Source organism: Dermacentor variabilis, chromosome 9 (assembly GCF_050947875.1).
Source record: "Dermacentor variabilis isolate Ectoservices chromosome 9, ASM5094787v1, whole genome shotgun sequence".
Classification (NCBI taxonomy): Eukaryota; Metazoa; Arthropoda; class Arachnida; order Ixodida; family Ixodidae; genus Dermacentor; species Dermacentor variabilis.
This window is the reverse complement of record NC_134576.1, coordinates 124,279,515-124,294,988: the sequence shown is the minus strand read 5'-3', so window position 1 is coordinate 124,294,988 and position 15,474 is coordinate 124,279,515. Positions and strand designations below refer to the sequence as shown.

The 15,474-nt window shown below is 45.4% G+C and overlaps 1 protein-coding gene across 1 annotated transcript in view; it reads left to right on the top strand.

Moving 5' to 3' along the window:
- LOC142558534 (uncharacterized) overlaps positions 1-15,474 on the top strand; it is a 107,672-nt gene that overhangs the window by 19,707 nt on the left and 72,491 nt on the right. The window contains exon 2 of the mRNA XM_075670668.1: positions 11,905-12,354. Coding sequence (XP_075526783.1) covers positions 11,905-12,354 — 450 coding nt within the window. The remainder of the gene's footprint in view (positions 1-11,904; positions 12,355-15,474) is intronic.

The following is a 15,474-nucleotide window of genomic DNA, read 5'->3' as shown; positions in this document are numbered from 1 at the left end:
CTCCAGCAGTTCCATCATGAATTCGACGGGGTCGCGGTGTTCATGCAATGCAATGAGATTGTTGTGAGTCACCATTTCACGAAGTTTCCAACCATTTCGCTCAGCATTCTAACAATCATGTACGTTTCCCACACATTTTTCAAACAAGGCTGATATTGCTTCTCTGTGAACGTTATACCGTTGCCTCAAAAGTAATATGCAAAACTAATCCTGCACGATATATATCGCCCCTGTACCTCTGACGCACACCTGACACTTTTCGCAGCACGTCTATCCATACCAAATGAGGGGCACGATGAGCGGATCCTATGCATTTTTGTGCATAACGCTAATGCAAGCAAACAATGTCATCATCACCTCACCGAGACAACGATTACCAGACTACGCGAACAAACATTACCAGACTGTGTGGACAAGCTTGCAGAGAATTCGGACAGGATGATCTAACGAATAAATGGTAGCCTTCTCCTAAATCCGGATTCAGAGCAATAGAAGCGCAGCTATCTTCTACGAGGTTCGATTGGGGTGGGGGTGCCAACAATGTGGGATTTGCCTGTCTGGAGTCTGTCTCAGCGGTAAGAACGGGGAGACAGGTGCCACTGCGAATTTCGTGAGATTGCGAGTCCGCAACACGACGTCCCAGTGCCACTGCGCCACGGCTACCGCTCCTAATTGTGGCCTGTGGGAGTGGTTGTTCACGCGTGTATACTCCCATTTATCCGCGGGGCACGACTCCCGAGGCCCTATACCGTCGGACTACAAGAACTCCTCTCTGCTCGGATGCCTTAGGCCGTTTGTGTTTCTCCGATCCTCATTTCCGAAGTATCGTCGTGCGGGATCCGCAAGTTTCTTTTGGACAGTTATTGACTGCTGAAAATGGATGTGCTGCAGTTCCTTCTCGTGGGCATGAAATGTCGCCGGCCACTTTCGCAAGTCCCGAATGACGTCCTCCCTGGGCAGACCGGATGCCACCTTGCATTCCGTAATTAACTTTTTTGTTCTGTCACGCTTCCCAGTGTGCATTGTAGTGCTCAATTTCTTTGTTAGTCAAAATCATACGAAATCAAGAGAACAATGGAGCCCAGGATAGCATATGGTAAATTACGAGTTCGCGTTAAGTGAAATGTAAAATAATAGGGAACAGGTAAGTTAAAGCATACGAAAAAGCACGAGATCGCGGGATTAAGTCTCGAACACGGCGGCGGCATTTCGATGGCAGTGAAATGCGAAAACGCCCGTGTCCCGCATACATTGGGGACTCGTTGAGAAGGCGCAGGTAGTCAGAAATAATTCGGAGTACTACGGCGCGGCTTATAAGCAAATCGTGGTTGGGTGCGTAAGACACTGGAATTTACTTTTTTAATTTTACTACGGAAAATTTAAAGCGTTGTTGAGGCCGTCAGGAAAAATAAACCAGGTACCAGAGTTTAATCTCATAAGAGAAAGTATCGTAATTTATAAATATTATTTTCCATTGCTTACGCCTCAAAGAAGCACACAAATTGCAAGGACATTCGTCAGGACAGGAAGAAAGCTTATCATCAGTGTTGATATACTCGGCTCGTCACCTTTTACTCATTATCTTTAGGAATAATGTCTTTAGGATAATGAATTATCTTTAGGAAAAAGAATGTTGTCGCGAACAACTGAGGCAAATATTGCTCCCTTTGACACAACAGGGAAAATTAAATGTCACTTAATAGATCACTCCTGTTTTCCTGTGGCTTGGTCATACTCTCGCCAAACTAATGCTTGGCCATATTCCCACCAAACTCATGCTTGGGCATATTCCCGCCAAACTCATATTTGTTCATCCTCTCGCCAAACTCATGCTTTGTCATATTTCCGTCAAACTCATGCTTGGTAATACTACCGCCAAACTCACGCTTAGTCAGATTCCCGCAAAACTCATGCTTAGTTGATTCCCCCCAAACCCAAGCTTGGTTATATTCCCGACAAAATCATGCTTGGTCATATTCCCACGAACATTTGGAGAGTGGGAAATGAGGAAACAAAGAAGGAATAGTTGGTGTACACCTGCTCGCGTAGAATGGCGCACGGACGTAGTCCCAGACGGTTCTGCAGTAGAGGCGGCCTGAAAAAGCAACGCAGTCAGCGCATTACACAGTCCTCGTCGACGGATTTATCCGTATGCGCGCATGCGTTAGCAAAACGATCGTTAAGTGAAATTTGAGCACGAAGCAATGCACACAAAAACCAGGGCAGAGAGAAACAATGGCACAATCCAACTGCGCTGAATGGCAACTGAGGGGCCTTTGATGCCTTTAGCGCTGGTGCTGTGAGTCATTCTTAATTTGCGCCGTGCTTTTAACGTACGCCGTTTTATACCGAAATGAAGAATTACCAGCTCGACAAACTAGAAGTTTTAGTGCATTTAAAAGACAGTCAGTTCGCCTCATTAGCCGCTAAGTAATTACTTTTGCTGTAGAACATGATGAACGAGAAATAATAAATAACAGTTCACTCTCATAAATCCTTTCTTATCAAAGGTAACGGATGAAAATCTCTTCCTTTAGTTCATTTTTTTTTAACTAGGACCTATATGTGACGATTTGTGTTCCGCGAAATTAAGGCACAAGCATGTAGGTTTCACGGTCAAATGAACTCTAATGCTCAGAAAAAAACAAATATAACTGAGTGAATACATAAAAAAGACGTTTTTATGCCTTCAAGAGCACGTTTTCAATAATCCCGAAAGAGCAAAAGAAAGTAAGAGTCAATATAATGTGCCTTCGCTAGTGCTTTAAAGGCGGCTTTGTTATGCCATGCCCCTGCAAAGCACGCTTTTCAGAAAACGAGCACGCATAATTTGTAAAGAAAGTGACTCGTTCCTGATTAGTGACAAGTTAATGGTTATTCTCTCAATGAATATAGTTTTGCTCTCCCTCTCTCTCTCTCATAAGGTTAGGAAAAGAATTAACAGGATTGACGTCACTCTGTGCCCGAGCGCCATTAAGCGGCTTGGTGAGCCCGAAAAAAAGATACAAAAATAAATTTTAAAGAACGGAACAAAATAAAAACATCAGTGTCTCTATAATGCGTACGTGTATAATAAAGGATTTGCTCTTCTCAGAACGGGGTATGCTACTAGTTAGGTTCAGTTGAGGTAAAGGCAGCAGGAAAATATTAGGAATTGAGACTAAGCCCAAATTGAGCTCATGATAAAAACCACAAGGACATGACGCCCTCAGACTGAAAACAGCGAGAATGTCGTTCTTAATCCTCTGTGATTATATCCAGATGTAAAAAAATGAACAAGCAAAGGCGCCGCGACGAAACAGCCAGTCGCGCTCTTTCTAGCAGTTCGCCATTAACTTTCGGAACTTTCGCTATTCAGGCATTCTAGAACTACGTTCCACACTTCACGTATGTAAACAAAAGTACATTTAGAGAGGTTACACAGACAATCCAGAATAATTTTGGCTACATGGTATAGAATATGGTACACACACACACACACACACAACCACGTACGAATGCGTTAGAACGTAGCTATCGTGCCCAGAGACCGATCCCGCGACATCTTGTTCAGCAGCATAACGCCAGAGGCGCTTCGCTATTGCGGTGAAACACGAGGATGGTCAGCAATGCAATAGGGACAGTTGCTTTAAGGATACACAGAAGGAAGGTGTTCTAAAAACCCGAGCGAAAAGTACGAAGTGAGAAATTGTTGATAAATGAAACTCAGGGACCGTGTCTTTTTTATTCCATGGCCTCAAGGCGCTCGTAGGAAATGCTTATAGAGGGAGCAAAAAAAAAAATCACAGTTTCTTCTTCAGGGCGAGAATGCGATAGCGACATGTTAGAATATTACACGAAGCGTAAGACTCGTAGATGTAATGGCAGCATGAAGTGAAGCAAAAGTAATCTGCCGAAGTAAAAACGAATTGTTGTGTTAGGGGGTCATCTGTTTATGTCCTGCCAATCGGACAATTTCATTTGTGCTTATTAATAAAAGCCAACGTCTTTCTTAGCGACTTTACCGGCCCTTTTGCGTATCGGGCATGTTCCAAACCTCTGTCTGGGGTCGATCCAAAGACTCACCAATAAAATTACATCAGTTTGAGGCTCGAGCTCTGGTATTGTTTTTCACTTCTATTATTTGAGTCTTTTCAGACAAAGTAAAAGGCATGCGCTGTGGGGGTTTGTTTCATGACATCTTTTTTTTTTTGCTGCCATTTTCTAAATTTTGCAGACTACTTTTTTTAAGGAGAGTAAGACCCGCTAGAGCAACTGTATTCATAGCATGGTGTGGCAATATAACCCGCATATACCGCGAGTCATATAACATGGCATCAACATAGCATACATATTCCAAAATATATAGGGAAACCTCACGGCGACGCCGGCGCCGGTAGAAATTTGCTTGGGGTGGTAAAAATAATAAAAATTTGCTTGGAGTGTTCATATAATTGCTGTCGCAACAAAAAGAAGGCGCGAATAAAAACAACAGAGAGGCTACTAAGGAAACACCCAAAAGCAACAAATTTTCGCCAAAGGAAATGCGCTCGCGAAATGACCAGAGAGTAACCGGATCTCTCAATATGCAACGAGTTATGTATGACTTCATTACCGCGCTTCAGGAAATCACGTAGTACATTTCGGCTGCTCTCGATGAAACTAGGTCAGGCGCGAAAACGAAAAAAAAAAAGAGAGAAGCAGCGGAAGCCGACGACGTTGGGCAACACTGAAGTGTAAAAAATAGTTAAAAACAAACATCTCATTCCTTTCGGGGGAAAATTTTGGTTGTACAGGGAGCAAAATTTTGCGCAATCACGCTGCGAATATAATGAGTGGCAACACCTGGCTCGAATTCCTCTGGAGCGCCAAAAAACAAAATAAAAACAGGCGTGCACTGATCACCATTAGAAGTACGCATACATTTTGTTTCGCAAGAACCACGTGGTGTGGTTTCTCAGGTAGTACGGAACTCGCGTGCCTACGTGTTGGTGTTGTTTTGTCGCTTTTTAGAACTTCTGCTTGTTACCTAACATATTTTAATTTACGGTAGAATGCATGGTGATGGCACCAAATAGCGTGTCGCTCGGGACGCTTTCAAATGAACTCGAGCTGAAAACCTCCGGTCCGTTAGGGTGCCAGAAAGGTCTAAAAAGAAAAATGCTAGAGGCAATGTCGTAAATTTGGATGTTTTAGTTATTCCTCATGGGATTGTGTGCAGTGCTAAGCGGGAACACGTGCCAGCTTTGAACAGGCAAGAACAGTAACAAATAACGACATCATGCAACTAGTGACAGTCCTTTGTTCTCACCTCGAAACCAAGCTTTCGTTTTATGTGTGGCATTGGTGTCACGTATCTTTTCTCCCTGCATACGCGCTGCCTTTATTTGGATTCGTTTTTTTTTTCTGGAATCACAGTATGTTGTGATTGCAGCTTGCCTTTGCAGCTCGCTTTTTGTTGCAGCTCACCTTTTGTTACTAAGCGCCGAACTTACACAAGTTGTTAGCTCTTTTATATTTTCTTCTAATGCATTGTTTTCACTTACCTGAATGGCCCGCTAATAAAAGTTACGATGTGGAAATGTGACTATGAAAGTTGTGATAACGAAGAAAAGTTATGAGACACAGATGAAAGTGGCATAGGGGCACCGAACACGATTGCTTCTCCGTTGAATTTTTTTTTGTTTTTTTTTTTGTTTTAGAAATGTCGAGTTGTAGAAGCTGGGGGTGCGGCCCTTACACGGTTGCGGCCCTTACAACAATATATACGATAAGTAGTTACGACGAAAGAGCTCTCTGTCGATCTCAATCGACAATGTTTCCCACGTACGTAAGTCACGAAAGCATCACGCAAATTTTCGGGCATTACCCGCGAGGTGGCGCTTCATTGCCGTTGTGCGAAGCGATGAGAGCTGAAAGAAGGAAGGTAGGAGGAAGGAGGAGGCTAGGACGACGCCGATGAGACAGAGAGGGGTCTCCCACGGAAGGGGTGGGACCATCGGATGGAAAGGGGAGGGCCGAGAGAAACGGTGGGCCCAAACCCGCCAACGTCGCTCGCTTTTCACCGCATGCTCGCCTTCAGCCCAGAAACTCCATAAGCGCGTTCGCCATACGCTCTTCTGCTCACCTTTGAACGCATGTATGGGAGCACGCGAGCCTCACCGCCGGAGCTCTAACCACGCAGTTTCGCACACATACGCACTCGCCGTTACGTCGGATAAACCTAAGACGCCTGGTAGCCTCCGGGGTGTTGTTTAAGCTGCGCAGCAGCACAGGCCTCCCGTACTCGCTATTGCTGTCATTGCTTTGTCGTTCGAGAGAGAGCGTAATTAGTAGAAGACTGCACACATTTATGAAATTGAAATTTGCGAATGTTCAACAAAGCCTCCACTCTGCTTCTTAGAACTTTTGTTTTATGACCTATTCTTGGGAAACAGGGAGGGATCAAGGGATTGTTTGATAGAGAGTAAACACCATTCCTGTCCCTCTGTAGCCGCGGCTCAGTGGCTGTGGCGTTGTACTGTTGAGGACGAGGTCGTGGGTTCGGCCGAATACTGAATGAACAGCGATTGTGCACCTTGCTTCAGGCGCACGTTACCTGTACCCAGATCATCGAAAGCACTCCGAAGCTCTCAACAATAGCGCCTGTCACAATCCACATTAGAGGTTCTGGAAAATAAGTTCCAGAACTTCTTTCTTGCCGTTTTTTTCGTGCGCCAGTCTTTCAGTGAAGCCTTTGAATTGTAACCTCGCCTTCGACTTGGCATTTGATATGTGGTAGTTTGCACTGTCTCTCGGAGTACAAGTGCTGTTTAGTGCATTTCTTTTGTCTGTCACTGCCAACGCCCCTTCACGTCAGTTCTCATCGGACGACAAACCCCGTAATGCTGTAAGTCTTCGCCACGACGACGCGCAATTTGTACACTTTGTAGTAAAACACCTGTATAGATTCTGTATACGGGGCACTAAATAAAGTTTGGTGAGGGCAGATGATACACCTACATATAATTAAGGCAGAAATTAGTAGGGGTGTCCTAAATTCACTTACGTGACAGCTCATGATTATTTCAGAACAGGCTTACGGCACAAGTAGTTTTCTCTATGAAAACGACGCTTTCCCTTGATCACTGTGCGTCAGTTAGCGCTCCAAGAATGTCCGTTGACACCACGGAAACTTTTGCCTGGTTGAGAACAACACCTAAAATTGTAGCTGTAACAATAAATCGTTGTGTGACATTATAAAGTTTTCGTTTGTGCTTTTTCACTGAGAAGCAAGCGTGCAGCCTAGGTTAACTTTGTGCTGCCCGTCGTACTGTTGCGGGATAAATAATATAGCCCTAGCCGCGCACAGAGGTTAAGGTGTGCAACAAAGTCGTTAAACTATTAAAGAGACCCGTCGACTTCGCAAGCCGTAGTAGCAATCGCCATCGTTTTCTACGCTGAACGACGATCCGTATGACCACTGTCCAAGAATCTTCGCCGCCAAAAAGTTCTTGTTACAGTTGGCTCACTGCCGTGAGGACAGATTAGCGACGAAGGTGGTACTGTATCAACATAGGTACAAAACGTATTTAGTGGTTCTGCAGCAGTCTCGCATCGTAAGTTACGCAGTCGCCGATGACGCTAGCGTCGACCCCAGATGGCACCGCGGAGCTGGAGGCGTGGACGCCGGCTGATCATATCGGATGCACCTATTTAGCTGCATCGCTAGTTACACAATAGCGCTAATGCTCACCTAAATCGCACATGCGTCACAGCGGGAGTAAAACTTGTGACCAGCTGCTGAAGTTACTGGTCAATAGTGCCAAGAAGATAACATACGTTCAATGATCAAAGAAAAATAACATAGATATGGCAGTCGTTGCTCATAGAAGTTAATGGCTAGCTGTGTTATTTTTCCTTCACTGTAAACCGCTTTACACCTCTAAGGGTGTTTAAGGACGCGAGTTGGTCTGTAACTCACACCCTTACATCCATAAAGGGTGTAAGAGCCTGAGTTATGCACCGAAAGCATCCATAAGCGCGCAAATTGGTGTAGGTTGGTATAGCTGTCGCTTATTAACTGAAGCTTTCTGCTAATCAATTAGCTGCGACTGAAATTGCGCTTAAAATTACCTAAGATATGGTACCAGGTATCCAGTTTCATATTCGTAATTCAGTTTTCGACCTTAGCAGGCGACAAGATTAATATTGCAGAAATCGGTACTTTTTTAAGAGGGCCTCTGAAGTAATATCCTCCCCTATGCCTGCATCGTACGCAGAAACGATTTCTACTTAGCAAAAGCAAGTAGAGATTCCGATAACTGTTTGCTTTTTATAACGGAATAATGGGACCTGCGGCTCACACTTTCTTACATTTGGCTACTGTATATAGTTGTGCGCAGTCGAGCGACGTGCCTCTGACATCAGGAGACTCGGCAGGGCCGTAGAGGCGCAAGTGTTGTGTACGGATAGTTGCGTCAAACAACAGGTTTAACAAATTGCCTAATTTATATTTTCTAAACGCAACAAAGAAACATGCACGGACAAATTCGTCTTGGAGCAGTCTAAGTATGCGTAAGCATTGTACCACTTGCTCATCACCACAGCAACCCGCTGTCTTCGTCAATGTTATGAAACTTGATGGCGGTATAAACCGGTATAAACGACACCGCCGCGGCAACACGAACTGCTGCGGACGGCGGCGCAAGGGGAATTGATGACGGAAGCAAACGGCTAGCTGCAGGTGGCGGTGCTACGTGCGCTGATGACGTTCCGATTATTATAACCTGATATCGCTCTTCAGCGCCATATCCATCTACGGGTCGAACCATTATGCGCCATGCGGACCGTATCTCGAACGCGATCAACGATGCAGACAGATAGTGCCGACTGCTGATAGCTTCGCGCGCTGTGTTCTCACCACCTGTTTGCGTCGAAGAAAGAGGCGCGGAAGCATATCCCGAAATCGATCAGCGAAAGGGGCGCAGTGCGGCGTGTGACGAGATTTGTGAGCGCTGTGTTCTCGCCGCTTCGTTAGCGTGTAAGCCACAGGCAGCACGAAGATAAAGCCGCTCGCTTCTGCGGGCTCCATCTATATTGGATGAGTGATTCGAAAGAACGTATGCACTTTTCACTTCACTTCGCTGATTGCTTGAAGCCTGCTTCGCCTCCGCCGTGGGTCGGCCCCGTATTGCACTATCTCCGGGACAGGCCAAAATTTTTGTCTTACCTGACGAAGGGTGACGGAACGTAAGCACAGAAATGATTACCCCTCTAAAGAAATGTGCTGGTACTGCAAAGTGTCAACTGTACCGGTGGCGTTTAGGAATGCAGAGTTAAAAGCGTCGGCGACATATAGGAGAGCATCCAACAATTCTATCAAAAGGCCATACCCTATGAATACCTACTCCATGCATAGGAATTCGGAGTTAAATGTTCAACGTTAAAGGTAGATGTTGAACAAAAGCCTATTAAACGTAAAAATAAATAACCACGCATCTGCTCAGCCCTTCATTTATGACTGCAACAACCAGCTTCCACGTCATGCACAACTCTGCATGGACTATACAAGTCCCAGTGATTATGACCAACTGAGTATTTACAGAATCAGTGTGCAAGATTGGTCTGCTGTTGAATGTTGTTATATGCATTGCTGACCATTGCCATGAGGTCCTTCTACGACGCTGGAACATTTATGCAGTAAGCGGTGGTTCAGGTAACAACCGAAAACTTAAAATTTGAATTTCTGGGGCTCGTTAGCTGCACGAGCCAGGAACAGGCCTTCCAAAGACGTACACCTCAACCACACAACATGGCAACACCAACACCCGCACAAGACTAACCTATCAAAAGATTCTTGAATCCATCCACAACCGCACTATCAGTTTCGTTTTCGCGCAATATTCTTACTATGCTGCCACCTCCGAACTAGAAAACACAGAAAAAATCACCCCAGTCTTGAGTCATTCAGAAAACGCAGAACGCCTGTGCTTCTACCTCTAGTTGTACGACTCGTCTCCAGCTAGCTCGGTTATCATACCTGCTCATCGCCTTTCGCTCAGCAACAGCAATCTTAGAGGTGGGCACCTCAGCTCTTTCATCATTGAGACAGAGAGCAATTGGAATAACCTGCCTACCAATGCTGCGCACCCCCCCCCCCCCATTCCTATCCTAGCCACTACAAACCACTCATCGAAGACCTCAGACAAACACAGCAGCCCGCCCCTAATGTAACAAGCCGTGCACACAAAGGGCCCGTTTGCGGTGTTCATAAATCAATAATAAAAAAACAGCGACGATTGCAACGGCCGCTACCTTTTGTCGGCGAATATCGGCTTCATGCACCAACTGTACGTTCGACTCAGAAAGAGACCAATAACTGCGGCAGGCCTAGTGTCCTTTGTACGCTGCCATCACTTCTGTCGGGTTAAGCCCACGTAATGAACGAAATGGTCAGGAACGCCGTGGGGTAAATAGTGAAAGACGAAGATCACGTCCAGTTCTCGTCATTATGCTGACCACGATCACTGTCGCTGCCGGATGATATAAGCCAGCCTATAGCTGCACGGCTAGAAGGAAAGAACAAAGGAGCAGAAGATAACGCTACCACGGTAAATCTAGTGGGCGAGGAAAAGCAAAACAACACGAACACGCAAGACCAAGGGCCCGAAATAGCAGAACATCGGGGGAGTCGTTACGTGCCTTGATGATGTAATACGAGTTCTCGCGATGGCATCCTCGAAAATAATACAGACGCCAGCGGCGAAGGTAGCGTAAGAAGTAATTTGTGTGCCGCAGAGGCGAGGTTCCGTTTCAGCGGGCTCGCGCGGTTAGGTCAGCCCTTTCCCGTTTCCCTTACACTTTTGTCCGCATTGTCGACTTCATGGGCGCACGGAATGCTTAAGCGGGCATGCGTTACGAGCAAAGGAGAGCTTACCGTGATGCTGCATTCTTGCTCAGTGAATTTCGCGCGAGTGCAGCGCCGGACACCCGCGCGAGGTCCGAAATTGATGGTTTCTGAAACGGCGCTCGACGCCTCGCGCCCCAATTTATGCATACCGCATCTTAAAGCGAAGCGTCTCTTGTCTTTATGTCATTGCGGTTCTTCAGCCCGGCACTTTCAGCCTTTCGCAAAAACGCACGCGAGAAGTCCTAACGGGGCTTTAGTTTACAAGTTATTTTTGAATCTCAATTAAGAACTTAGACTGCCGGCAAGGTTTCGACGTTAAGTTGCCTTCTGCTCTGGTTCATTAGGCGAAGCCGCAGTTCCAGCTTGTCAATGTGACTCCTCATTTTTTTGTACTATGCTTGATCTCAACACTAATATTCTCTTTACTATAGCGCCATTCGCAGTTTAACCATAACAATATCTTGAGAGAAAAGAGCCCGTTTTGTCGATAAAACGGAGTGAGTTGTATGGTAGAGAATATCATGTTCGACCACGAAGTTTCTGGCTGATACAATATCCGGTTGCCTTGCAGGAAGCGCAAGAAGATCAGTCACACGCACACACATACACACACGACATACACACACGAATACGCACACGTGTGCACACGGACACTCAAATTTGGGCACAGCAAATATATGCCAAAACTCCGTCTAATTAACGCTGTGAAGCCCGACATATCATTTATTCTACGCTGAATTTGATGCTTCGAAATGCTGATTCAAGCGCGGGGCAGTTATAGCAATGTTCATGATACTCCCAATCAAGCTTTATGTGGTGAATAGCAAACAAACTTATTTGTTAATGAATAATAACTACACTAATAATTTCTCTGCCCAAACACCATTTAATTATTCCTCTATAAAAGGATACTCTACATGGCTAGAAACAAATATGAACAAGCTCTAATTTTTCTGGATGTGGAACTATGCTTGGGTATAAGTGTTGACAACTCCTGCTGTACACAATGTATTTTTGTTTCTTTCATTTTGCAGACGACAGAAGGGGCCCAAATACGCCACTACGCCTGAACGTCTTGGAAGGCGAGCCGACGTCACTTCCGTGCCCCATCAACACGGCAACCCGTGAGCCAATCTCAGCCGTCTGGTTCCACGTCTCAACCCACGCCTACAAAGAATACGGCAGCTCACCCTACTACACCAATGGCCACCTACAGGCGAAGAGGGTTTACGCGATCGAAGCGCCAGAACCGTCGGCCACGGCGTTGGGAGGAACTGGCGGCCTGGTGGACGGAACTCACTGGAAGCGGCCATCTTGGTCGGGCAGGGCGTTCTTCTCGCTTCTCAGCGACCCGCCCGCTTTGCGGCTGAACCGCTTGGAGCGCTCCGACAGCGGAAACTACGATTGCAACGTCACCTACCGCGACAACGTCACTTCCGCCGCTGTAGTGGTGACGGAGTCCCGCGTGGAGCTTTTCGTGGCCGGTGAGTACTCTTTATTCCATGCCTGTAATGCCATTTTTTATTTTATTTTATTAAGCGACGCTTCTAAGGCAGCTCAGCATCTGTTGTTTACTGGAAGGCGGCAACGTTATCTTGTTTACACTGATAGCAGGGTGAAACTTATTAATGGAGTAATATTGTTTATTAATAAGGGTTTAAACTTGAGTATATTGAGTGATCCATCAGCAACAAGCTAAACTGTTGTTTTAGTAAAGGCAATGGTTAAGTCACGATAGGTTAAAGGTGAAAAAAAGGTATTTACACTGCCCCACCGGAGGCACAACTTAAACGCATAAGACACACTACTTTTACTTCTCTAAAGGAGATCACAAACTAAATTTAAATGAAACAACGGTATGGGGCTGAGAATATGTGGCACAGTAATTAGAAATATCTAAATGTCGTAGGCAGGCTGACTGATGCATCAAAGCTAGGGAAGCTCGTCAAGAACAGCGATTCCGAGTGTAAATAACATGCAAATGAACGAAGCGCAGGGCAGTAGTTCTTTACACCAGAGCGCCCTCATGACTTGAAGTACTCACGTGCATCCTTCGAGCATGGCACGTCAAGCTTTAGTTTGTTAATTCGAGTTTAATGGCGCAAAAGCGACTAAGACCATGCTGCGCCAGTCACAGGACAGTATAAGATCCAATGTTAAGGCAGCAATAGCTGCGTTTCCCTTAAAGTCGATGTGACCGGTTTCATCTAAAAAACTCGAACAAGTTAGTGAATGGCACTAGTGGGTCATCGCCCAATATTCAGGCAGGGTGTAAAGGTATATGTGTCAAGCTTTATTCCATATAAGTTCGTCGATGGCGGAAATTGCTAGTACAAAAATTGCTGTCGCTACCGTGATCGAGAGTAGATATAAGCATGCAATTCCAACCGGCAAAGCAGATTGGTTGGAAATGATACTAGCCATAACCTTAAAATGGGTGCAGTGCAGTGCACAACACCGCACCACGTCATACTGTGCACTGGCCCATATGGACGCTGCCCAGCTAGAAGAAAACCGGCTGAAGGCAGTATGGCGGGCAGCGAAAGACGCTAGGGAGACAGCTGGCCAGCTAGAAGAAGAAAGGCATCTAAAGGAGGCGCCACGCAGAGTGGCGCCATCTCTTGAGGTGACGCAAAACCCTCGCCGCGGAATTCACGGACCGCTGTCGTTTAAAAGAGCACAGGAAACCCTGTCTCAGCGCCAAAAGATTACTGTTATGTGTATGGTTGCCTGTACCTGCCTTTTCAACTCGCTGTTGGAAATGATAAACACATTAGTATACTAGAAGTTACTGCTTGAGGGATATTGTGAACAAACATTAGAAACAACTTGGAAGCAATACTTTTTGTAACTTGTTTGGGCAGGAACTAGGGTATGTAATGAGGCCCTGTACAAATGGTTGCCGGTCAGAGACAGCATTTCCTTATGTTTTGACTGGTTTCCCAGATGATCTCGATTTGTTTTCGCAATTTGCCCGGATGTTCCCGTATGAGTGCCCGGATAATGGCTCTCGCTTTTGGCTCAAAGTCAGTTGAAGGTCGCCGACAACGGGAGCTAAATGCATTTAATGCTTAAAAAGCATACTTTTCATTCTTCACTTTTTTTGTACGTCCTCGGGGAGCAAGGTTTAAATTGGCCGAACCTTTCAATGAGTACTTCGTGATTGACGAATCAGCACGGCATAACTCAGCAACGTAAGTCGAGCTTCAGAGAAAGGTCGGATATATAAAAAACATAGTTTTATCCTAAAGGAAGAAACTCCCCTCTGCCTTTAAGAGACTGCTGACAAAGCGCTTCTGTATTTTTCTGCAATAAGCATTCCATTGTAGCAACCGATAACGGTAGATTTGTGTGATTGCGCCGGGTTTGCCGGAACATCATCTCCTGCCATAAGTATGTCCTATTTCACTGACACTTCTTATTACACGTTACATTTTACAGTGCTAACTCAGCACTTGTTGATAAACTATGGCCAGATCATTGTGGGGTGTGGAAATGTATATGAGGCAATTTTAACTGGCTCTCATTGACTGAGCACATTTTTTTTACCCAACTACTGGCGTGAACTAACAAGGTTAATTATCCTGGCCATGGTGCCGTATTGCGCGCAGCACGGCTACATCCAAAGCCTTCTTTATCGTTTCCTTTTCGACAAACTAAACGAAATACCAACCATACGCCTACCGGTTCGAAGAAGCTGAGCTAACTCGAACAGCTAGCAGCTCCACTGCCAAGTAGCAACATTGTAATTTGAATAGTATTCGGTGGCTCAGCTCAAATAGGCACCGCCTGAATTTCCTTGACAAAGCTGCATTTTCACTAGGACCATGATCAAAGGTTCCGTGACCTGACTTTAGCGTGTGTACGCGCTAAAGCCTTTCGTGACTTCTGCTCGTGCGCATGCGCTCGAGGACGTGTATGATGATGATGGCTCAAAAAATGATCCTGAAGTAATGTCTGAGAGTATTCCTGTGCGCAGCCTTTGTGGAATCAGAGAAACTGAAATGAACTTGCGTTGGGCGTGAGCTACATGAAATGAAGTCAGTGGTAACCTTAGTAATTTCAACTTTTCCGGGTACATTTAATAGATTATATATCTTTAACTTTGTTATTCTTTACGTACAGACACCATGTAGATATTACTTGAATAAACGCTTAAGGTCGCCCGTCAAGAGGCTGTTTCTAAGCCCTCCATTGGCTTAAAACGACCCTGAAACAATTCTGATGGATTCGAAGAAAGGAACTGAGTCGATAGAAAAGGTTGTTCGGATCAAAGGCCGAATTTTGACACACTGCACAAAGCGTGTAATTTATTATTTGTTATTTTTGAAACATTCGCATCGCTACATATCACCATGGTTCTGCTTCTTATGTTTTCCCCGCATCTGCAAAGTCTACTGAGAACGGGTGAGGGATGTGACTGGGTGGAGTGATCTAATTGGCTTCCGACGGGACGTCACAGAGAATACTTCGAGGTATGCCCGTCCAGTGATTTTTGTTTTTAATGTCATAAGTATACATACATACTAAATAGTGTACCTACATATATAAAAACCCATGCGCGAGAACTCTTCGCGTTTCTTCAAATCTATGGCATACTTACG